We start from the raw sequence: 25,385 nt of genomic DNA on the forward strand, positions 1-25,385 counted from the left end.
TGGGCTTGACCTCTGACCTTTTCTGAAAAAGTCTAGGACATTTTTCTTTTTACCATTTTATACTGACTGCTGGTCAATTTAATGCCTCAGCCATTTTCTGTGTGTCACAAACTTCCTGAGTTCTTCCTTTTTTTTTTTTTTTTTAAACTGAAGTTATCTTCATTAGCATCAGTTCTTTTCCATGTGTTTTTGTTTGCTTGCAGTTGGTACTGATTTTAGTTTCTGCCATTTTGGAATCTTCTTTTATGCCATTATTTCCACTAAGTCCAATTTTCCTGGGTAAAATTTTGCATATCTGAGTTATTGGATTTTTTTCGTCAACTTTTAGTCAGTGACTTGCATTGCCTGCAGTTTTAGCTGCTTTCAGTTTTATTGTGTGTTGAACTTTTTTCTCTGAGGTGTTTTGTTCCCCCTGGTCAATTTTGCAGTTTTTCAATGTTGCCAAGATGGGATTCTTCAATCCACTTTTTATCTTCAACAAATATTTAAGATGTGTGATTTTAGCCATTACCAGTTTTGTTTGGGGTTGGTTAGTTCTCTCAAGTCTGATTTTTCTCGGTAATCTGGCCAGAATGCCCGTGCGATCAGAGGTACAGGTCAAAATGTCTCTGGGCCGCCCCGGTGGCCTAGTGGTTAAGTTCATATGCTCCGTTTCGGCAGCCCAGGGTTTGCAGGTTCGGACCCCGGATGCAGACCTATGTACCACTTATCAAGCCATGCTATGGCTGGCGTCCCACATATAAAGTAGAGGAAGGTGGGCACGGATGTTAGCTCAGGGCCAATCTTCCTCACCAAAAAAAAAAAAAAAAACTTTCTTGCAGAGTTTGGAACAAGCTTATAAATTCTCCCTTTGGATTTCTTCTCTCTGGGTGTTTCCAGTGCTTTCCTCTTAGGAACATAGAAAGTGGGAGCTATTAGGAGTCAGACCTCTCCTGGGAAGGGCTGTGTTGTCTCTGTCATCAGATTCCCTGCCTTCTGCCCTGTGACCTCCCAAATTCAGAAACACTTAGTGTCTGCACCATGGGCAACTGTCAGAAGGAGCAGCTCCAGGCTGGTATGCTAGGAAGCCCAGTGGATGGGGAGGCAGAAGCCCCATACTTGAGACAAGTCCCCTCTCCCTTATGGGCTGGTCCCCCCCTAGATCCATGGGGTTGCTGGCCAGAAAGCTGTTAAGTCTTCCAGCTTTCTCCTTCTCTGGGTCGGGGTGGGGATGCTTGGGGTATCAGGAAGCCACTGCTCCTGTAGGGAATCCCCTGGATGGGTGAAGCAGAGGCATTGCTCATGGCCCTCTGCTCGGTTCCAGTCCCTGGGACCTGCTGCCCCGCGTGACATCAGGGCCGAGCCTGGCGTCGCAGCAGGATGTGCGGGAAGAGCCTGCTGGCCAGGGTTGCTACTCGTTCTTTCCAGTCATAGCTGCGCTGAGTGGCTCCCTGGGACAATTGCACCCAGGGGAACTGAACTCATCTGTGTAAGTAAACATCCACCTCCCCTTGGAGGAGTAGCCCCTGCTCAGCAGCTGGCACGCTGCTCTTGGGTCTGGGCATTTTTTCTTCCTCCACCCATCCTTTGATTTCTCGCTGTCTCCTCCAATTAGGCCTGTGACTGTTTTCAGCTGGCTATTTGTATATACAAGTCGTGTCAGGCATCATAATTTGTGTTTGTCTGGATCAATAAAAGCAGTCCTGGCCAAAGGCCAGCTGAGGATTTATAAACACCCTCCAGCTCCTCCCCTCCTTTCAAGACATTAAGACTCCGTCCCGTTAACCCTCCAAACCAGAGCTGTTGGTTGAGCTAATCAGGGAAGATGTAAAATATTATTTCTTTTGATGTGTTTTCTAAGTTGATCCGTTTTGTGGAATTTGATCAGTGTTTAAGCAACTGTAGCTGATCCTCGCCCACTTCAAAGCAAAGCCCTTCACTGTGCCTATTTACAAAATTACCTTTGAGAGACTGAAGTGTTGGGAACCCATTTAGACACAGATTGTGCCTTCTATGAGCTCTCTGTTGCCCAATAAAAGGGGCCTGGGCATAGCTGAAGCAGCTACCAGAGGGAACTTCAAGAGAGATCTGGCTGCAGTGATTCTTGTGTGATGTGCTCACTTTGGAAAAGAAGAGGGTTAGGGGTTTAAGTTCACATGGACCTTCAGGATTTTAAGAACCAGATTTTCTTCTGTTTGCTCACATGAGGGGCAATAATAAAGCCTCAGATGCCCTATGATATCCAGTTACGTCAGGTTTTCTTATAAAACGTCAAGGCAGCAATAGTCGATTTCCTGCCTTGCCTTTCCCTTCCCGCACACTGTCTGCTCTTGCCAGAATTTTTGTTAGGGGGTGGGGGCTGGTTCTGTTACCCTCCTCCCTCAGTGGAATCATTCCCTCCCTGGCCATTAACCCTTTCAAGGTTGGGAAGGGAAGACTTTGAATTTAGGGTTAAATATAAAGCTTCTCTATTGACCTAGGCTGGAATTCAGGTGTATTAGGAAATCCTTAAGAATGCAGCAGCCCCTTGGGTCCTGGAGCTGGCAGGGTGTTAGCCTTCGGTATGAATAGCAGCTCACATTACCTGCTTCCCTTCTGGTGGAGGCTGTGCCTTCACCAAGCATCCCCTCTAAAGTGAAGTACAGCCCTGGCTACGCAAAAAGGCCCCCAAAATGTTGAGTAACTAGATTTTTTTTTTTTTTTCTTTTACCCTGACCCAGCTTCACTCAGTTAAAGGTTTGATAAGTCTGTGTGTCCACAGGCGTGGGTGGCAACTGTGCCCCGTGCCCTGACAAGTGAATGTGTTTGATCCAAGAGGGTAGAAGGTTCTGGAAGAGACAATAAGTACAAATTGATGACTTGCCTCACCATAAAAGCTGCCATCCCCTCTTCTTCCCTAGTCCCCACTGAAGGTAGGGTGAAATGTGGGGGGTAGCCTTAGTTCTCCCTTTGACGTCAGGTAAGAGAAATGGTACCCAGAGGGAGGATTGGTAATTAGACTCCTTCCTCTCTCTGATCTCCTTTCTTCACCCTACCATTCTTTTCCTTTCTCTCTTGACCTCTGCCTACCCCACGTGCACTGTGTAGTCCTGGCCATCCCTCCCGGCCCTGCCCCCCAGCATTCAACGCTGCAGGCCTTCTGGGGCTGGCCACTGCCACAGCCTGGAGAGAGCCACCATGAGGCTCCCCATGAGCTCTGCAGGGGATTTGAAGATGTTCTTTGTGGGGTGGACTTCACCGGAAGTTTGAAATCTTCGGGTTGGGAAGCTATGTAGTGAGCCAGTGGCCTTTCGTCTCAGGGCTTTGGGTACATAATGCTTGGGGTGAGCCAGGTGGATCTAGAGGCTCAGGGCAGCCATACAATTACCGAAGCCTGGATTTTGCGAGTGAAAGGGGGTACCATTAACAATGACACCAGGACAATAGGTGTGAATCAAACTGTCCCGAACAAACAGGCGTGTGCCCTACAACGGCCAGTGCCCGGTCCCTTTTCCATTTTGTTTAAAAGGAGTGATGCTCCCCACCTTGGAAGCGTAGGCTGGAGTTGCTAGCTCAGATGCTTACAGGGCAGGCAGGGTGTGGGAAGTGGCGCCTGGTGGAAGAAGGCAGAGCAGGACTGAGGAGTCATTCCCAGTCTAAAGGGGCATTGGTGACTCGGCATCAGCCGGTGGCCAAGTGTTGCCAGATCTCATTTTTTTCAAGAGAAGCCAAAAATCTAGATTTACATATGAAATCTCTCAGCTTTTAGAAGTTGGCAACCAATTTAAAAATTTAAGAAACACTGTACAGGCCAAAGACAACATCTGTGGGCTGCTGCCTGTTTTCGACCTCCAGCCCAGACCAATTAATTGGTGGCTGTCTTCTGTCTCCGAATTCCGGCAACGGGAAGTTTCTTACGGAAGTTGCCCAGATTGAAGTGGGGAGGAGGAGAGAGGAGCTTGACTTGGCTTCCATGGAGCGTTCATTTGCACAATAAATATTTATCGAGTACCTGTTGTGTTCAGGGCACTTTCTCTGTTACACCCTGTTTTCTGTTTATTGTGGGATGAGCTGTGTCTTACTCATGCTGATGGACTCTATATTGTGTGCTGTTGTGGTCCCATGCTTCTCCCCTGGGATTATAACCAGGATGGATGCAGTGGGAGGAATCTTAAGAGGGCATATGGGGAGGGAGAACCTAAGGTCCAGTTCTCAGGCCCTGAACAGTTCATTAGATGTCAGTTAACACAACAGAAGTCCCAGGAGATGGTCCTCATCTGAGGAAAGACCTGGGGATGGGGAAGCTGGAGCAGAGGGAGCCCAGCCAGGGATGCTTGTTCTGCGAGGCCCCGGAAGGTTGAACTAGGTCCAAGGGGCAGAAGTCACTGAGGAACAGACTACATTCAGCTCTGTACATGGCGGAACTTTCTAATAGAGCTCTGCATCCTGTAGTTGTTGGGTTAGATGACCTCGAAGCTGGTCTTTCATTATCCAGAAAGTCTGATACCTTGAGGCTGCCTCCTGCACACCCACTAGACTCCTGAGCCTTAACCCTTTTCTGGTTCATGGGGCTCGTATTTCAGATGGGCTCCTAGCAGGTACTGGCTTATTTGTACCTTCTGGCAGCTGAGCTTGGGGTCAACTGCCCCAGAAAAGCCAGTGCAACTCTGATTGAAACAGACTCAGTTTGCCTGGGGGTGAGGTGGGATCGGGAGGCTAGCCGTTCTTGGAGAGTCTGCTCTTGATGCTTTGAAATGGAACTCACATCTGGTCTCCTGCTCCATGAATTTTAAATCGGGGATAATAATACCTACCCACAGGATGGTTTGAGACAACTAAGGCACAGATTGCTTAAGTCACTTGTTCAAGGCCACACAGCTGGGCAGTGAGGAGCCGGGTCCTGGACCAGGTAGATGGCTGGCTTCACTGCTCTCTTACCCACTACGCTGAACTGTTTGATTTTTAATTTCCTTCTGTGTGTTCATTCTTCCACGTGCCTTCCCCCCGCCCCCCACCGTTGTTTCAGGACTGTCAGTATTCAAATGTTGAATAGCTAGGTTTTTTTCCCTGTGCTGTTGGCCAGGAGTAGGAATTCATCACCATCTGTGAACATTTACTGAGCCTCCATGGTTTGCATGGAATTGTACTAGAAACACTTGACCCCGGGGCTGCGTTGGCAATAGGCTAGGACTTTCTGCAGAACTTGTGAAGACAAATCACCAACAGTTCGGAGAGAATTTCCTTTAGGAATGGTGACACTCTGTTGCTCACCTTGTTAATGCTGCCCCCCACCTTGACTTCCCCCAGTGTCAGACTTAAGTGTAAGTGCTTTTTCTGCTCAGTGTCCTAGATAAGAGGTTTCCAAATGATGTCCCCTGGTAGCATTCCTTCCGCCCCCTTATCTAAGGCTTCTTGATGGACGGAGAGTTGACATATGGTTTGTTTTAGAATAGGAGGCTGGAATAGGAGAGTCTGGAGGCCTGAGTGACTATAGAGGCTGCTGGCATCTTAAGACATTTGAAAAGCACTGTGCTAACTAACAGCAAAGCTGTAGTGACCTCAAAATTTAAAGGCAATAAAAAAAAAAGAGCTTACCAAATAGTCTTGCAGTGCTCATGAAAGGACCCCTGTGGTTCATCAAGTGGGCCCACCATGTTGATCTGGAACACAGGGACCTGAGCCGTGTGCAGGAGAGAGCTTGGCATCCCACACACCTAGCGGTTTACTCTTGAGTTTGAGCACCCTCCTCATTTTCCCTGGCATGTCCCTTTGCTCAGCAGATCATTCCTGGCCAAAGCAGACCTCCAGGCAGAACAGCCAGGTCTCTGTGCCCCAGTCCCGGCACCCCTGCAGAAGCCAGTGCCAGAAGGGGGGTGGTCTCTGTGTACAATTTATTCTCTAATGCCAACTTGAAATTTGGTGACCCACTTTGGGATGCTTTGCCATTTAGGGCTTTGCATTGTTGAACAGTTGTTATGAACAGCATCAGCCCAGAGGGATACTTCTCACATAGTCAAGTAATGCATCTGCAGACATTTTCACATGAATAAAAAAAATAGCTAAGACGTGAATGTAGCAGATAGGCCATACTACTTTTTCAATGAAATCTTGAGTGTGTATATTTGTCACACTTTTTTAGAACATAATAATGGAGCCCATTCATGTTTCAGTATTGTCTCTTTTCAGAGTTTGTCGTGCAGGGAGCAGAGAAAGATGTCTTGGACACGGAGCAAAATATGTCTGGGTCCTTCGCTTGCTTTTCTGCTTTTTAAAATCAGGCTTCTGATAATTTTCCCATCAGAGTTTAGGGAGTCTCGTTTTTTAAACATTTGTATTGAAGTATAATTGACATACAATAAATGGCACATATTGAAAGTGCACAACTTGATGAGTTTGACGTATGTTCACACCTATGAAACTATCACCACCATCAAGATAATCAACAAGCCCATCACTCTCACGTTTCCTCCTGCCCCTTTGTAGTTTCCCCCTCCTGTTTGCCTGCTGCCGTCCATCCCCAGGCAACCACTGATCTGCTTTCTGTCACTATACGTTAGTTTGGATTTCCTAAAATTTTATATTAGTGGAATCGTACAGGATGTGCTCTTTTTAGGGGAGGTCTGGTTTCTTTCACTCACAGCATAATGATTTTCAGATTCTTCCATGTTTTTGCATGTTGCGATCATGAATTCCTTTTTATGGCTGGGTAATATTTCATTGTATACATATAAACAGAGGAGTTTTGGTGTTAATGTTTTAATAAGCAAAGAACTTTCGCTAAGAATATCAGAAGTAAGTGATCTGTGTAAAATATTATGCCAATGGGGAACTTGTACACTTGTGTTTTATTTTGTTTTAAAAGTTTCTTATGGAGGAGGTTTTTTTAAATGTGTTTTGAAAGAGCAAATACTTGTTTAGAACTCCTTTGGCCCTGAATTTTCATGTAATTAATTAAATCGGGAAGTCTTTAATGTTTACTATGTGGTACTTGCAGAGCACAGAGGACTCCACGTCGCAGCCAGGAGCTGGTTTGCGTATGAGGCTCTGTCAGCAGTTGCACTACGGCCGACGTGTGATAGAGCTGTGGTGCTCTTAGACATAAAACTGTGTCGTCTTTGCAAAAAATGTTGAAGTCGTGCCTTCCCCAGCCGTCTCGGGGCCTGGCGCTATTTTCCACGTCTGCAGAACGTTAGAGCAGATATGCCTCCCCTCGATTCTTCTGTGGCCAGGCATGGGGATGGAAGCCCAGAGCTGCAGTTTCTGCAGTTCTGTGATCCCTGCTCAGAGCATTGCGTGCTAGGGGTGGAGTGCAGGTAGGAAGTTAACCTCGTGGATTCCCTTATCCTCACAAAGCCATGCACACAAGTGGGGCGTTACCATGCGAGTTTTGTTCCCGGCATTGGGGAAGTCTCCCTCAGGAGCCAGAATGGAACAGTGTTGCTGGAGAGTTGTAAATGTGCTCCTTTTTCCTTGTTCAGTGAAATTCTCCTGAAGTCTTCTGTGTGTGAGATACCAGTGAGCCTCTGATTAATCGTCACAGATTGTCAGAGAAGGAACCGGGGCATATCTAGTCTAACCTGCCCATTTCACAGGAAGACTGAGGCTCAGAGCGTGCGAGTAAATCACATATAGTCACTAATAGCAGAACTGGGACTTGGGAAACCCAGGCAACTGCTTTACACCTTCGCTTTCATAATCTGTGAGGATGAGAGTTTCAAGAAGACTTGGCAAAATCTGATAGGCTTGGGAAGGAAATCGTTAATCTGGCAGCCTGTGCTCAAAGCTGCCTGTAGCGTTAAAAAAAAAAGACAACATAAATTGTGCTCAGATGATGTTTCCAGAATGTTCTCCACAGTCTCCTGACCTGATCACCAGCTTGTTCCAGGAATAACTTAAAAATTCAGGGGTGGATGATCAGCCTTGTTGGATGTATTTCTGGCACAGGAATGAGAGGTGATGGGTGACACTTTACGTTTGTGTAGCACTTCTCAGTCTATGAAGGATCTTCACGTGCAGTCTTACACATGAAGCTCTGGACAGTCTTCCCAGAGAGCCGCTTTTTCCTCGTGAGGAATCTGGCCCTGGGAGGTGGGACACCTTGTCCAAGGTCACCCAGGTGGCAAAGAGAAGAGCCAGAGTTGGAATCCAGGTCCCAGTTTCCAGTCTCATCTTGTTTCCACCACGTCCCCCTTCAAGACAAGTGGATGTGCAGGGCAACATCATGACACAGTGGAAAGACCCTGGGCTTTCGTGTTTGGAGTTTAGAGTTTAACTCTGCTCTCCTGCTCGCTGTGTGACCTTGTGGAAGAATCTTAACCTCTCTTAACTTCATTGTCTTTTGGAAAATTGGGCCCGGTCTTATAGGATTAAAGTATATGAATATAAAGTGCTTAGCAAAGGACTTGCTTATAGGAAGCAGCCAGTCAATGTTACCTCCTTAATGAAGGTAAGGCAGGTGTGGGAATAGCTAGTTATGAAAAGAGAACCTGTAAAGCAAAAATTAGGACAGATTCGTACAAACTGGGGGGTGCCCTTGGCCCTGCCCTTTGCGCACAGAATCTGAAATGTTTCCTGATTTGGTCCATGAGTCTTTGAACCTTTGCAAAGATAAGCCAACTGAGGTACTCACCAGGTGCCTTGCACATAGTAGGCCTTCAATAAATACAGACTGGCTGATTAAGCGTTCTCCCCACAAGTGCTTGGAGCAGCATGCACACACCCCACACACTGTTTAAATAAAACAGGATAAAATCCTGGCAGAGACCAGACTTTGAAGGTGCTATTCATGCCCTGGCAGATGGGGTCAGGGGACGTGAGGCCTGGAAGAGAGTGATGCTGGAGGTATCTGTGCCATGGCACCCAGGCTTCCAGAATCACTGCAGACTACGAGTGGGGAGCAGGGGAGAACGCTGCTCTCAGACACTTAGATGCAATCTCAAGTCATGCCCAGCCACTGTCCCCTGTTTTTATTTATTTATTTATTTTTAAGAACATCTCTATTTAGATAATCGATGTTCTAAGCAGGGGAAAGAGGAGCCTGTTCCCTCTGCTGGGAGAGCCAGCAGCCACCTAGTCTCGGGTTCAGACTTTTTAAGGGGTGTGGGGACAAAGTTGGGTCAGTGTTTAGAGAAGCGGTCCTCCTCCTCCATCTCCCCCTCCTTCCGCCCAATGCTGGGCACAGAGAATGCCCGGGATACCTCAAGGAGTGGCAGGGTGATACAGGAACTTGGTCTTGCCTGATGCATGAAGCAGCTGCCTGGTCACAGCCAGGCCGAGTTTGAGGGCGCCCTGTTGTGGAGTAAGAAGAGAGGGCCCGGGAATCCTTCCCTCCCACTCTGCCAGGCCCTGCGAGTGGCCCCAGCCTCCCGCAGCCCCTCCCTCCCCTCTGCTCCTTCCAGGGAGCCTGTTTGAGAATTCAGTGATTCACTTCCCGTCTTCAACCCTTGTTTAATGTTCCCTCCATTGTTACCAAACAATCCAGGCCCCAGTGGCATGGGTGTTCTGCGGCTCTGGCCCAGGAGGGTGGAGAGAGCCGGAACTGTTTACAGAGCCCAGGGAGATGGGCCCGGCTTACTTGAAAGCCAGGCCGAGATGGCGCTGGGGCCCCCACAGCTGGGTGTGTGGAGGTTGGGAAATGAGAGAACGCAATCCTCCTTCACAGAAACCGCCCTGGTCTTCCTGCTCTTAACGGAGCCCCTGCCCTTTGTTGTGGTATTAGCTTCTTTGTTAGCCAACAGCTGAGTTTTCCATCTTGAGTCACATAGTTTTGGGATCATGGATTCCTGGAGGAAAAAGAACACTGGAGTTCACCCAGGAGGATCCTTGGGTAGATGCTGTTCCCTCCCGGGCCTCAGTTTCTTCATGTGTGGAAAAAAAGGGGGGTCGCGGTGAAATGGTTGCTCTTTAGAGCCCCTCCAACCCCCAGCTCCGAAGACCTGTGGTTCCTGAGCCTGGAATATACCACAAGAGGTCGTCTGTGTTCACTCCCATGTCCGGGTCCAGTTCCACCAAAGCCGACCACAGATGTGAGCACATCCACGAGCCATTGCAGTCACCTCACGACTTCTCACTTCTGAGGTCAGCAATTCTGCAGCCTCCCTCACTTTTCTGGTTTGAAGTAACCATCTCTCTCAGGAAGTTGTTTGATATCAATTTAATTCCTTCATATCATATCACATCTGTGCCTGCTGCTGTTTTTCTGATATTGCTGTTAGATTTGAGGGTTTTTGTTTTGCTGCTAACCTGCAGACAGAATCAAAGTTCTGAAGTTTTCTCTCTCACCCTCTGTGTGTTGTTCCATTTATAGTAGAGAAGAAAGGAATTTTTGTTGGGAGTCCCCATTCTTGATCATGTATTTGCTCTGCTGGTGTCGATGATTCAGGTTTGTTTTCTCCTTTCTCCAAGGCCCTACGTGCCTACAGGCAGTAAAGGAATGGAAAGTGTAGATCTGGCCACCTTTAAGCTACTTTTCACTGCACATTAGTGTATTTCACAGGTATGTGGCATGTCACTGCTAGAAGGTAAGGCAACACTAGAGTTGGGTTGATCCCATCATTTTATAGATGGGACGACCCATACCTAGAGACCCCCATTATTCAGCAGCACAGCCAGCATGAGGACCACAAACACTCCAGTCCACTCCCCAGTGTAGCCGCAGATGTCTGCATGCTTTCTCTTCTGGTAAATCCAACGCTGATAAAATCTCCATTCAACAAATACTTGTTGAGCACATTTATTGCACAGCCTTCTATCTAATGTCTGCCTACAACCTCAGCCACAGATGACTTGGTCTCTCTCCGGTATGGCAAGTGAAGTGGCTGGAGCTTTCTCATTCAAAAGCATTGTAGCTGCCTGCACTTCCCCACTGGCTGCTTTCGCATAACTAACTGGCACCTGTGTTTATCATTCTCCTGTTGTCTTTAACTGCACCTCTCAAGACCAGCTGATTGCTCGAGGAACATGTCTGGTGTTGGGTCTCTGGCGGTAATATGCGTCAGTGGGTCCCTTTGCTGTGAGGCTTGATGTCTTGATAGGGTTCATAAGGCTGGGGTGCAGCTTGAGGGTTTTGTTTCCTACATCTTCTGATTGTTGATGCACAGAGGAATAATTCCATTATCACGACCTGCTTGTGAACGAATGTAACATGCAAGCCCTTGGCTCCATCCAGGATACAGGGAAAGTTCAGTTGGGTCTCCTTGCCCTTGAGGAGCTCCTGTCTTAGTTGGGAAGGGAAGTTACCTAGTCATACCAGTCCTTTGGTGCTAAGTGATGACGAGTGTAGGACAGTAGGGACTGTAAGGGGGGCAGGGGAGGCCAGAGAGAGGCCTTTCTCCAGAAGGAGCCACGGAATGTGAGAATTTTTGAGCTAGAGGTGAAATTGGGCCTTTCTTAGAGCTGGAGAGAGCCTCCAGACCCACGTGTCATCTCAGCATGCCGCCTCTGGCTGAAGATCTCTGGCTTGGGGATGCAGAAGCCCCAAGTTCAGATGTTATGGCTGCAATGTGTTTCCTCTGCTAGTTGGGTGAGTTAAGCATTTTGAATTTCTGTACCTGTAAATCAGGCCTCGAGACATCTGTCTGCTGTCTGGGAAGTGGGGGTCTCCTGAGGTGGTGGGAGGGTGGGTACTATGTGAATGTGGCTGGGTCTGGGTGGGCTGGGGATGGGAGAGGGTTGTAAGTGCCCAGGACCCAGGAGAGGAAGCCTCACCTGGAGGCCTTTCTGTGCTTCTGATAGCAGCTGCTTTGGGATGCAGCTTTTAGCCAAGAGCCATTTAGTTCCTGAGGCCAGTGTAAGCAGCAGGCTCTCACCACCCTGACATTGTGAGTGCTTGCCTGGCTCTTCTCAAGTCCTCGTTTCTTGTTTATTTGGAATTCCTATCTTCCTGCCCATAGGGGTTCTTTGCTGTCTTAGGTGAAATTGCCCCCAATGAACCAGAACCTTTTGTTTAGGTACAATAGGAAGTCTGTCCCCTTAGACAGAAAGGAATGCTAATTGGCTGCTTAACTGTCCTCAGGATGCCGATGCCCAGAATATACAGGACACCCATTCTTTGTTACCGGTTAGATGGAAGCTGTTTATGTGAGCTTGTAAAGCTTTGGTCCAGAAAGAAGCAGAGAGTTTGTGAAATGTTAGAGTTTGGTGTCCTGCAAATGCTGTATTTTCTGCATACAAAGGTAGCTATTTAATTTCAAGATCCTTAAACTAACTTTTTCTAGAAATATAGTCATTCCCAACCCTCCCTTACTTCCAGCTCCCCCACAGTGGCTTAACTGAAAGGGTTGAAGATTCTAAAGGCTTTGGGGCCTCTTTTAAACAGGGGGAAAGTGTTGTAAATGGGGTTAAGACTGAAATACGGGAATATTCCTTTCCAACCCATATTGTATGGTAATTTGTAGGAATTGTTGTCAGGTCAGAGCTTGAGTGAGCACTTGTCCAGAAGCACTGCCTCTCGGCTCTAATGTCACTGTATGTTGTCACACTTGTGACATTGTTTTATCTCTCTGGCCAGTGAGTCATAATTAAGGAAGTCAAAACTGTGCAATTAACACAAAACCTCCTGATTTGCCCTCTTCACCTCTCCCCCCCAACTCCCCTAGTCACGAATGCCCGCCTGACATTTTCTAGAAGTCTTTGGAAACTTTGATTTGTTTGGCTAGGACAAGGCAGCTGATTATCATCATGATCATCATCATCGTCGTCTAGTTCCACTTGTTCAACCAAAATGTCTGTGAGAGTCTTCTCCAAAAAGAACAAAGAAGATCCCACCCCCAAACGTGCAGTCTGCCCACAGGAAGTGATTCACGGTGCTCGATACATGCAAACCTGGTGGGGCGGGAGGTGGGAGGCTGGGAACCGGGTCTGGGAAAAGGCGGCCGGGAGAGGATACTCAGACCTTAATGGTTTCTGCTTTGTGGAAGAAAGTGAAAAACAGGATGACTAAGAGTCCTGTAATAAGAATTGTTTGTTTAGTGAAGTGAGCTAATATTGAAGTTCGCTGGCAGATAAGACATGAGAAATTGCAGTTGTCAGAGGAGGTGACTTTTCCGTGCCCTGCCCTTTTTATTTTTTAAGGGAGCAGAGAGATTTCTCAGTCTTTAGGCATTTATTAGCGGAAGGTCAAGATCTGGGGCTCAGTCCCCCTCGCCACCTCTGGGCCCTGGTTTTCTCTTCTGCAGAGAAAAGGGTCTAAGTTGAGATATTAGATAATAGTCTCCAGGAGCTCTTTCTTCCTCTTTTCTCTTCTTTTTACCTTTCCCTCCAAAGTTAGGCTTTGGAGGCTGGTAAATATCTTTCCCTAACCGCTCATTTTTGTTTCCCCCCATGGAGCATCACGTTGTCAGAGAAGGAATCCTTTCTGTCCAGTGGGCTTCAGCCTGGCGTTCTATTTTGTTTTCCCCCCAAGTTGAAAATACAAATGAATCCATTTCCCAGAAGCAGTTCGGAAACAGAGAGGCCTCTACGTGTCGGCCACGTGCACAGCCCTGCTGCACAGCGGGACCATCGGAGGCTGGAATCACCCAGTAGAGTGAAAAGAGTCATCTCAACACACCTGGACTCATGATTCCATTTCAAACTCCTGTATTTTATGAGGTGCACTGTGGTGGTGGGGGTGGTCCTAAAAGCGGGAGTGAAGTGTGCTTTTTGCCTTAAGCCCATCAGAACATGCCAAGGGCTGTGAGTATCCTGAACATTCAGTGACTGATCTCTTTGAAAACAAACAGATAAATGATTGTCAGGCTTAATTCCACTCCCAGGGAATGTTAATTGGCTGAGTAAAATGGCCATCCAGAAAGTTCTGTGAAGCCTGGCAAGTATTCTTTCTCCTTCTTCCAGTAACCAGAGACCAACCCAGCTCTCTAGCATCTTCCATTTGCCACTTGAAACCTCTATGATCCTGCTGAAATTCAAGAAAAAGCAATCCCCATCAAGTTGGTGCTTGGACAAAATAAAAAGTTTGTGAAAACCAAAGCTGTTAAATAGAAAGATTTCAAATGAAACACTCCCCCTTCTCTTCCTCCTCCTTTTCTTTCTTCAAGATTTAACTATATTCTTTGCATGGGGGTGGGGGGGAGAGGGAGGGGACAAGGACGGTTGTCTCACCAGAGCCCAAGGAAAATCTCTGGTGATCCTAACACAGTGGACACTGTGGTTTGCAGTCAGAGGGAACCGGGTTTGGGGTGTAACATCCGGGCTGAAGGCCAGGCACTTCTTCTTGCTGCTCTGGGCAGCTTTGGGCAAGTCACCCAACATCACATGAACCTTGCACCTGTGAAATCAGAGTGAGTATGTCCACCCCCAGGACCCCCATATCCAGTGATAAATTGGGTGAGAAGTGCCGGGTAAACAACTGCTCTGAGGTATAAATTGCTTCTGTTTTCCCTGACCTGTACCCACTCCCAGAGCATTTCCTTAACCCACGGGTTCTCAAGGGCCCTAGGGGAATGAATTCACACCCTAGGAGACCTTGGGCAGTGTCTGGAGACATTTTTGATTACCACAGCTGGGGGTGGGGGTGCTACTGATATCGAGTGGGTCAAGGCCAAGGATGCTGCTAAACATCCTACAATGGACTGGACAGCTGTCTCCCCAACAAAGAACTATCTGGCCCCAAACATCAGGAGAGCTGAGGTTGAGAAACAGTGGGGCTCGCCTTACTCATAGCCTGATGTTGAAAAGTTTTCGGTGTACATGTGCTTTCCAGATGATTATAATTAAGCTGAACTTTCTCCACAAGTCAGCCTCCGTCTTTTCCAGAAAGTACACACACTGTGCCCACCCTTGGTCCCTTGGGAGAAAGGAAACCCTGAGGTCCAGATGATTGTCATATGTTTCCTTTGGGGTCCAGCCCCCTGCAGAGGGCAGGGTGAGGTGTTCCTTGGCCACCTCCTTCCAGAGTCTGCCCAGGATGCTTCTGCAACTTCTGGGGCTCACGCTCAGGCCCCATCTGCCTGGCCACTTATGGTGGACCTGAGCCGACTGCTCTGGAAAACTAGCCAGGGGGAGGGGATACCTAAAGACAGTGGGGAGGAGTGAAGAGCAGAGCAGAGGGGGCTTCAGCCTGGCATTTGGTTGGGTGTTCCCCTGATCTGGCAGCCTGAAGCACCGGCTGTTATCCGTTTACAAGTTCAGATGGGAGTTGAGTTCTTGGTGGAAGTGGTTCAGTGACTGGCATCAAGGGTTGTGAAATCCTGTTTTCAGCTCCTCACGGGCCAATCTAAACTGGAACATTTAAAAACGTGCTTAGCATACTTACAAAACTCGCTGAGAACACTTATGAAACTGGGCTAGAGCATGTGGTCACTGTGGCAGAGCTTTCAACAAAACCTCAATTATCCGGAACCTTCCCCACCACAAACTTCAGCTAGCCAGATGCCTCCTTTGTGCCACCAAATAGTAAGAATAGGCTGATGCTGGAAATGTTACCTTTTATTTAAACTCCACCAACCAAAGAAAACGTTGCAAGTGTCTGGGAGTAGTAGAGTGTACAGCTCAATTTTTTTGTTTCCAATTTTTAATTTTAATATCATTTCAAACCTCAGAAAGTTGCCGTGATAGGACAGGAATTACAGTACACACCCTTCACCCAGAGTCGCCAATTGCTCAGTCCCATTTTTTAAAAAACATTGGTTGTCCTGAAGAGTGAGACGTTCAGGCAACTTAAGATTCAGTACAACAAAGAAAAAGTGGTTTCGTTGTACTTGACTTACCAAGGCGGGAAAGTGGACTCACGTACGTGTTACAGACTGACTTCATCAGCGGTGAGGCCTGGCTACAGTGAAATAGCAGCCAGGGGCTACCTTCTGCTCTGCGTTCGTTTGGGTGACCTTGGGGTGCTGAATGCATCAGTCTCTTAACCGCAAGAGGACGGGATTGGACAGGATGCTCTCGAGGTCCCTCCAGTACCAGCTGTCTGTCGTTCTCCAAAGTGGGTTTTCAGGTGGACATGTAGTTAGCCAGAGCGTCTGCTGACCAGGAGACTTGGTTCTCTGAATGTTAGGCCTCTGTGTTTTGTCACCTGCAGCCAGGGGACTTGGCACATAACCCCCGGCAGAACTTCCACCCAGAACGAAGGATGCTTTGCTTTGGGCCCTGTGTACCAAAGGGCAAGCATCCTGGGTGATCCCCAAAATCGACTGACCCTCTCGGCAGGAATGTCTTCAGGGCTTCCTGTTGGCTGCTCTGTCGGAGGGTGGTTCTGTGCTGTCCGGGGCACGGAAGGGAGAAAGGCGTGTTCTGATACTTGCGTAGTGAGGAGCCCCAGAGAGGGAGAGAGCTCAGAGCAGACCACTGTCACTCGAAGGCCAAATGGAACCCAGGCAAGGAGCGTTTTAAAGTCTCCAGCAGAGTTTTTTCTGCCTTCTTAGAAGGTCTGATGAGTGAGCACCTAACCCAAACTTGAAGTCATTCAAGGCTCGCTTTTATTTTGAACCAGAATTTAAAAAAAAAAGAAAAGTAAAACCCACATATAACACAAAGCTCGAGAAGAGTGGAGTGTAGAGATTTTATTGCAGGTGATTGAACAGGGGATGGTGGGCCAGTTTGATTGTGTCAGTGGGGGAGAGGTGAGGCCTCCTTCCACTGGTGTGGGAGGGAACTATTAACACTTGAGCAGATGGACATACCAGCTGTAGCATCTCTGTTCCAGGAAGTATCTTTTTGAGTGTGGGTTTTTAGTATTAATTGGCAACCCCAGGATGGGAAATAACCCCTTTTTCTTACACTAAGATATAACAGATATTAGGGGAAAAAATATAAAGATACAGAATAAATTGAGTTGAAATGGATGCCAGAGGTGGTGTTATTAATGTGCTACTTGGGCCACTTCAAAAAATTCACATTAGTTGCATATTTGGGATAAGTGCACATTTTGTGCAAATTAACTCTGAAAGCCTATAGATAGTTTGTTCTCCATAGACAAAAACTAAGTTCTTGTGAAATGGTTAAGTCTTATCTTGGTATTGTATTCAAGGGCAGGAAATGCCCCATATGCCCCATTTAGAGTTGCGGGAAAGAGTAAGTCACACAGCCTGGCTTCGCTTTATATTATCTCTGGGCCTTAGCCAAGTTGGGTAACCTCTCAGGCGCTCTCTCATCAGTACACGAAGATAATGATACTTGCAAGTTTTTTGAGAAGTCTGGTGGTGGAGCCAGTGTATCCATCAGCTAGCGTTGAGTAACAAACTGCTTCAAAATCTCAGTGGCTTAAAACAGCCATTGTTGATGCTGACTCACACTTCCCCCACTCACCTGGGCTTGGGGCCTCGCTGCAGGATTGGCTCAGTCTCCTCCACCTGATTGGTTCCTGGGCCCAGGCTGAGGGGCAGCAGCTTCTCCCATGGCGAGAGCAGAGGTGCAAGAGGGGAAGTGGAAACCCACGATGGCCCTTGACCCCTTCTGCTCACATTCCATGGGCCAAAGCAAGTCAATAGCTTAGCCCAAAGTCAGGGGCAAGGAAGTACACTCCACCCACAGGAGGAGAGCAGCAGAGCCATCCAGCAAAGGGCATGAATACAGAGAGGGTGACTAACTCAAGCTGCCACAGCCACCAAGTGACCAGCACAGGGCCTGGCACATTGTGGAGTGACTTCTGCCACTGTTGTTGTTGTTATCATTACTATTCAATGGGCAAGTGAGAAGAGAAAGCTTGTCTCTGAAAGACGCTAGAAAGTTTAATCTTGTATGTGTTTTAAATTAAATCAGTTTCAGCTGAAATGTGTGAGTATTAACAGATTTCCTTTTCGTTCGCTTCTGTGGCTCCGGTGACCAGCACAGTGCCTGGGAGATGGTCGGTGTTCAGTAAGTTTTGATGCTTGATAAGAGGGGAGTGCCGCGTGGGAGAGCAGAAAAGGCGCCGTTCACTCCACCCTCCCCCTCCGTTTCTCAGCACTGCTCTGGGTTTGAATTCTGGCCCTGCCTTTTACAAGTTGTATGACCTTGGCCAAGCCCCTTAAGCTCTCTGAGCCAGGTGAGGCAGCGTATACTGGGGGTTGCCATTTTTATATTCTCACATAGTGGCAGTGTGCCTTGCACATAGTTTGTGCTGTCTAGATCTTGGTGTGTTTCTGGAGCTTATGTGCTCCGCTCCCAATCTTCTCCCCAACCCCCATGTCCAAATCCGCTGGTATTTCATGTCAGCCCCTAGATGGCTGTGGGTAGCCGGTCGCTGGTAACAGGATGCAGTGGCATGGCAGGAGGTGGGCCCCAGTCCCGCCCTCTCATCTGGGAGTGCTCTGGCAGGCTCCACGTTACCATCAGCTGTGGCCTCTGGCATGTCCACGTCCTTGGCTGTGGCTCCCACCACCATTTTGGGACACTTTATGGGTCCCACTTGGAGCCAATGGGAGGAAACCTAATTTCCTGCCACAGGAAATGGTTCGGCTGGTGAAGAATATATTTAAGGATTAAAACTCTGTCAAAGGAGCTTGAGGGAGTTGCTGGAGAAAGACCCCAAAGGGGGTCTCTCATCAGGAAGCCACTGGTTGTGGGAAGAGATCTCAGTCATAAACGGGGAGGAGGCCCAGAGGCGAGTTCCTGAGACTGTACTCTTAGCCCCAGCAGCTGGTCTTGGGGTACGAGGCAGGGCTGGGTCAGAGAGAAGAGTGGGTCATAAATAGATCCTTTTCTGCAGCCGAGCATGTTTATGGTAACATCAGCTCAGAATTAAGACCTATTTATTGGATTTACTTAAAATGGGCCTGGTGCCCTGTCAGGCTTGGGAGGGTGTGTACCGGACACATCAGCTAAATTAAATCCAGCAGCTGAAACTCCCAATTCACCATTAGTACTTTGGTAAGCATTGGTGTGTATTTTAAGTGGACAGAGGGAGAAAGGAGGACTACCAGGGCTGGCTCTGGGCAGCCCAGCCTCTGAACCAAGAGGAGGAGCTGCCAATGCATAAGAAGAAGTGAATGAGGTGCCCTCCCTGTCATGAGTTTGGGAATTGTGTGGCCCAGAAGCAGGGGCATGGACCAGATCACTTCTAGAAAATACTGCCAGCCAGACTGGTGATCACATGCTCTCAAGCTGGAGAGTTTGCCCGTCGCCCTGCCCTGAGGGCCCAGCCTGGCAGCCAGGAGCGCTGGCCTCTACCCGCAGCCCTGGTGCAGACAGCTGTGTGATCCTAGGAGGGAAGCCTTGTCTCTTGGCCAGTGAGGTGGGGCCGCTACGAGACCTGCCTTGTTATTATCCACACAGCATCGCGGCGGGCTGCTCTGAGATGAGGAGAACAGAAGCCTTGCGAAAATTCGAAGCACCAGACAACTGAGGCCTCACTGTGGCTCGCCTGGCTGTGCACCCAGATGGCCAAAGCAGGGGACAAGTGTTTTTGAGCACCTACTATGTACCTTACTTTGCTAGGTGCTGTCATAGTAATGAAGGTAGTAATTATACAACAATAATGACAACAGGTTGCTGCTATTTATTGTGTTCTTACTATGTGCCAAAGGCTTTCTGCACAGAATATCATTTGGTTCTCCCCACAGTCCAATGAAGGGGCTTATATTTCAGAAGAAAAAAAATTAAGACCAAGACATTAAGCAATTTGATCAAGTTTATAGTTATTGAGCACAAGTCAGTATTTGAATCCAGATTTATCCAAGTCCAAAGCTACAAAGCTCTTGCCTTTTTTTTCAATTGTGGTGTAATTGACATACAATAAACTGCACATATTCAAAGTGTACAACTTGATACATTTTGACATGTAGACACCTGTGAAACCACCACTCCAATTAAGATAGTAAACATAGCTTTTACCCCCTGATAAGCCCCCACCCCATCCCTCCACACCCCCAATCCCCAGGCAACCACTGCTCTGCTTTCTGTCACTCTAGATTAGTTTGCATTTTTCCTTTAAATTACTCTATAATTTTATGTAAACAGAATCCTCTCTGGCTTCTTTCAATTAGCATAATTATTTTTAGCTTCATCCATCTTGTTGTGTGTCTCAATAGTTCATTCTTTTTTATTATTGTTGAGTAGTGTTGCTTTGTATGCATATATCACAGTTTACCCATTCACCTGCTGATAGACACTGGGTCATTATTACAGATAAAGCTGCTATGAACATTTGTGCACAAGTCTGTATGGACAGGTGCTTTCATTTCTCTTGGGTAAGCACTTAGGAGCACAATGGGTGGATTATATGGTAGGTTTATGTTTTGAACTTTTTAAGAAGCTTCCAAACTGTTTTCCAAAGTGGTTGTAACAGGCCGGCCCCATGGCTTAGCGGTTAAGTGCGCGCGCTCCGCTGCTGGCGGCCTGGGTTCGGATCCCGGGTGCGCACCAACGCACCGCTTCTCCTGCCATGCTGAGGCCGCGTCCCACATACAGCAACTAGAAGGATGTGCAGCTATGACATACAACTATCTACTGGGGCTTTGGGGGAAAAAATAAATAAATAAATAAAATTACAAAGTGGTTGTACCATTTTACATTCCCACCAGCAATGTATGATGTTTTAATTGCCCCACATCCTTGTCAGCACGTGGCACAGTCTTTTAAATTTTAGCCGTTCTAATAATTTGTAGTTTTAATTTGCACTTCACTAATGACTAGTGATGTCGAGCATCTCTTTATATGCTTGTTTGCTGTCTTTTTATCTTTTTGTGCAGTGTCTGTTCAAGTCATTTAACTGTTTGTTTTTTTTTTTAATAGTTGGGTTGTTTGTTTTCTTAATATTGAACGTTCAGAGTTCTTTATATATTCTGGAAATAGGTTCTTGATCAGATATATGCTTTGCAAATATTTTCTCCCAATTTGTGGCTTGTCTTTTTATTCTCTTAACTGTGTCTTGCAAAGACTGGAAGCTTAAATTTTAAAGTCGAGTTTATCAACTTTATTTTTTAAATGGAATGTGCTTCTGATGTGGTATCTAAGCAATGTTTGCCTACTCCAAGCACTTATTTCTGTCTCTGTGCCTCCTGTTAGAAGTTTTCTTTAAATGGCTGGGGGTTCTGGCTGTGCATTCACACTTAAGAGTGAGGCAGTAAAAAGCTGCTTAAATGCTCTGTGTATGGCGATGGAGGGGGCTTGTTGGCAGGTGGGTTTCCCTGTGGGGTGTGCTGGCAGGAGCAGGGCCATTTTGTTGGGGGATCCCCAAATGTCAGTATTGCGGGTCTTGTGGGCTGGGCTGCTGAATTGCTCTACTGGAGGGGGTAGGGGCACAGGCCTGCCTGTCACTGTCCTGGGTACCAAGTGAGCAAGGGACCCTTCACAAAATCCTGTTTCCAGTCCTTGTCTGACCTTCACCTCCAGCTGTACCCCGGTGGCTCCATCTAGAGCCGGGCTCTCTGGTTCATTTTCTGCAGAAAGCAAACCTGTCTCTTGCAGGATTGGGGAGATCTGGTTTCCCATTCAGGTCCTCTGCTTTCCTCTTTGTCTGCTGTCTTCTCCTCCTCATTGTCTTGGGCAGAAGAGAGAGAAATGTAGCCATTCAGTTTGTTGTATTTGAACAAAGGACATTTCTTACTCTCCTGGCCTTTCTCCTCCTCCTCACCCCTTCATTCCTCCCCCCTCCTCTCTCTCCCTCCTCCCCTCCCCCAACCCCTCCCTCCTCTACTCCCCCTTCCTCCTTCCCTCCCCCTCTCCCTTTCCCTCTTCCTCGAACCCTCCTTCCTCCCCCTCCCCTCCTACCTCCCCTCCTCTTCCCCCTCCTCCCTCTGTCATCCCTCCCTCACCCTTTCCTCCTTCCCCCCAACCCTCTTCTGCCTTCCCCTTCATACCTCCTCTCCTTTACTCCCCCTTTTTTCTCCCTCCTCCTTCCTCTTTGCTTCCTATGCCATAATTCTTGAGGTAGACAACCACGCTCTTCAGGTCCCTGGAGGAAACAGCCCATGTAACATAGAAAGGATTGGATGAGGAATCAGGAAACGGAAGTTCTCTACCTACAGATGTGATCAACCTTCTGTCCCGCTTTACCACCTCCTTGACTCTCCTTCCCATCCTTCAACCACAAAAACCCCTCATGACCACATCCCAACCCCTCCTCACGTCCAGACCTTGGCCTCAGTCACCAGGATCATGTCAGAGCTTCATGTTGCACATGGCTGTCCCGTTTCTGCCCACTCTGTGGGTCCCTGAGTAGGAGTGGGGCCTGGGTCCACTCTGGGTCTCTGTCGATTGAGGTGCCTAACTCGGGTGTCCGGGTTTAGGGTGTTGGGGCTGAGTGTGAGCGTCCCTCCCTATCAGGAGTGCCCAGAGCATCCTGTCCCCTCCACTTGCCTTCCTAAAGGCTCGGGCCTGGGTGTAGGGCTGATAGGAACTTGGCCTTTCACTCACTCTCTTGGGCTTTCTGCCCCGTAGAAGCTGAGACCCTTCTCTTGTGTCTGCCAGCACCCTCCTCCTGCCCTGGGTAACTATTACTGTTAGAGTGAGAGGCCACATGCTTCCATCAACCAGGTGGGGGGAGGGTGGTGCTCCCTCCACAGCCCTGTGCCTCCCTCTAGGTCTGAGTCTTTCTCCAGGGCCTCCTCTGGAGAGGCAGCTACAGATGTCCAGCTGACCCTTTCTTTGGGGCTTTTGTCAAACACTGAAGAGGGAATGTATCCACTTTCCTAATCTGTGGGCGCTTGGTGGCATTGCAAGAGAATGAGAAGAGCTGAGTAATTCTCTGTCCCCACTCATCACTTCCCACTCTCCTTTTCTCTCTCTTCAACCCCACAACTCACCACATATATCCAGGGCCAGGTTTGGAGAGCGGCTGTTGTAACATGGAATAAAAACGCTCATTGGTTGCTGCTTCACAAGGCACCTTCCAGTGGATACTGAGCTGCCTGACGTCAGAGGGTGGGGGTGGGGGAATGTTCCCATTTTACAGGTGAAGTAACTGAGGGTCCCGGAGACCTCAGGACTTGCCCAGTGTCTCACAGCTAGCAGAGTAGAATCTCATCTTGACCCCAGGTCTCATGACTCCATATCTGGCAGCCTGCCTTCTGTACCTCAGGGGCGAGTCCCAGGCTGTCCTCTCTCGTTCTGCCTGGTAATTACTGTTTTTTGGCTGTAGGGGTTCCCTGGTCTGGGGCCCCACGGGAGGGAGGTAATTACATCCTTTGAGATGCCCTTAATCAGCAGCTTCCCGGCAGTCCCTGTGACCAGGCCCAGCTCTGACCTTTGTTCTTCCCCATTCCCACGCTGCTGGGCCTGGAGACTTTGATTGGATTCCTCTGTTTCTCTCTTTGGTTGGTGCTTCTGGTTGCATCTGGTTAGCCCCTCCTTCACAGAGTGCCCATAAATTCTTTTTATTCAGGCAAATTCTTTTTATTCAGTGCCTTCAGTCACTCAGGGGCAGGGAGGGAGAGCTTGCAAATGCCTCTCTGCCCCGCCCAGCTATTAGCAAAGTGGATCCTAGCATGGGCCTTCTTGTAGAAAGAGTAGTACTGCCCTTGGTCCTTCTTTATTCATGAGCATCCATCTCATCCACTCCAGGTCTCCACCCCCGCTGCCCCGATCTGCTTGTCCACACAGCTGGAATTATCATGGGACCTGTCTCTTTCATATACATAAGCATGTTCAGCCTGCTTAAATGTCTCGGAAGCTTCTTATGGCTTTTGGAAAAAAGGCAGAACCTCTTATGGCTTCCATGGCCCTGTAAAGTCAGCGCCGCCTGCTACCCCAGCCTTGTTTTATATGCAGTTCTCTCCCTCTCTCCTCTCCAGTCGCTCTGGCCTTCATTCTGTTCTTCCTCCTTACCACATTTTCCACCCTCCCCATGGCCTTTGTACATGCTCATCCCTCTACTTGGAATGCCCTCCTCCCACACCCTTTGCCTGGTTAGTTCTTACTTATCCTTTAGACTTTCAGGTCAATCATCACCTGCTCTGAGATGCCCTGTCCAGCCCTTCAGCAAAGCAAGGTCCCATGGTCCTATTCTCCTGTGGCTTCCTGCAGTCTTCCTTCAGAATGCTTTCATGGTTTGTAGCTGTCTGTGATTATTTGATTAATGTTGGTCTCACCCACCGGACTGGGAGCTCCATGAGAGCAGGGACCACTCTGTGGTCTGTTTCCTCTGACGTCTCTTTCCCTCACCGCTATCCCTAGTGCCATACGTAGTAGGAACTCATCAAGTATTAGATAAAGGACTCTGTAATGGAACACCGGACCTCATCCGAAATCTCACGTCCCTTCAGAAGCCTCCCACCTCCCTACCTTACTCTTGGCTGATGGTGCTTCTGCCACCCCTGAGCTCCCCGGTTGTCATGTCCTGTGGCACTGCTCCCCAGGTCTCCTGGGGATTTTATAAAGAGGAAGATTCTGGATTAGTAGTGTGGAGTAGACTCTGAGATTCTACCTTTTTAACAAGCCTTCATGGATCCATGCTGCTGGTCCAGGGACCACACTTTGGCCTGGCCTGAGAGGTGGAGGTGCCAGGTCACAGCTGCCGGGAGGCCAAGTCACCACAGAAGACATTGTTTGCACAGGGACAGGACACTGTCATTTGTGGTGTGTTTGGCCCAGCCAGGCTGGGGACAGTTGCAGATCTAAACCTGTTATGGAGTCCCAGGCTCTGCTCCTGCATGACCCCTTAGGTCTTAGCCCTGAACTAGGAGAGAGGGGTGGACGGTAACACCTGGGTCAGCCTGCAAACAACCGTCAATCTGAAAGGGACTCCAGAGAGCTATGCAGTGTAGGCTCTTACCACTTAAAATTCCCTTTAATTTTCCTCTTTCCCTTGCTGCCTCATCACAAATACCAACTAAAAAAGGGAGGGGTTTTTCTTGTTTTCTACTGAGTGAGGGAGGAACCGGGTGAGGGTGATTAGAGATGGCCTGTGTACTCTTTCACCTTCTCAGTAGCACTGTGGCCCTCACATTCATACCTAAAGGACTCTCATTTTCGTGCTCAGCCCTGTCCCCCTCTGCACACCTTTGCCCGGCTCACGGACCTTTTTGGAGCACAATTCAAGTGACATACCCTTCATGTGGGGGGGTGGAAGGCTTGGAGAACTCGCCCCAGGGCCTGGTGGGTTCAAGGTCCACTCTGCCAGCCCAGGGAGGCCCTGGGCCTTCCTTGGTGGGCCTCTGAGTTCTTCTCCTGGGATCCCTTCCAGCACTGACAGCGATTCTCTGATCACCTGGCCTTCTGTGTCTGAAAGAAATGAGGGGAGGGGAGAGCTTTCTGATCCTCTGCCAGCAAGCTCAGGGGAGCTGCAGCAGGCCGGCCTTCGGAGAAGGCAAGCCAAATCCACTTCGCTGCCTCTTCTTGCCCCTCCCCATCCCGGCAGGTCCCTGGATGGCCGACTGCAGGTGTCCCACCGGAAGGGGCTCCCCCATGTCATCTACTGCCGCCTGTGGCGATGGCCCGACCTACACAGCCACCACGAGCTGCGGGCCATGGAGCTGTGTGAGTTTGCCTTCAACATGAAGAAGGACGAGGTCTGCGTGAATCCCTACCACTATCAGAGGGTAGAGACCCCAGGTAGGCGCTGCCTCTCT

The 25,385-nt window shown here is 48.5% G+C and overlaps 1 protein-coding gene across 2 annotated transcripts in view; it reads left to right on the plus strand.

The window, feature by feature from the left end:
• The window catches only part of SMAD3 (SMAD family member 3), a 115,088-nt gene that overhangs the window by 66,953 nt on the left and 22,750 nt on the right, over nucleotides 1–25,385 (plus strand). For both annotated transcript variants that reach the window (XM_058541922.1, XM_058541921.1), the window contains exon 2: nucleotides 25,175–25,368. In XM_058541922.1, the coding sequence (XP_058397905.1) occupies nucleotides 25,284–25,368 (85 nt within the window). In that variant the 5' untranslated portion in view covers nucleotides 25,175–25,283. The remainder of the gene's footprint in view (nucleotides 1–25,174; nucleotides 25,369–25,385) is intronic.

The sequence above is a fragment of the Diceros bicornis genome, chromosome 5 (assembly GCF_020826845.1).
Source record: "Diceros bicornis minor isolate mBicDic1 chromosome 5, mDicBic1.mat.cur, whole genome shotgun sequence".
NCBI lineage: Eukaryota > Metazoa > Chordata > Mammalia > Perissodactyla > Rhinocerotidae > Diceros > Diceros bicornis.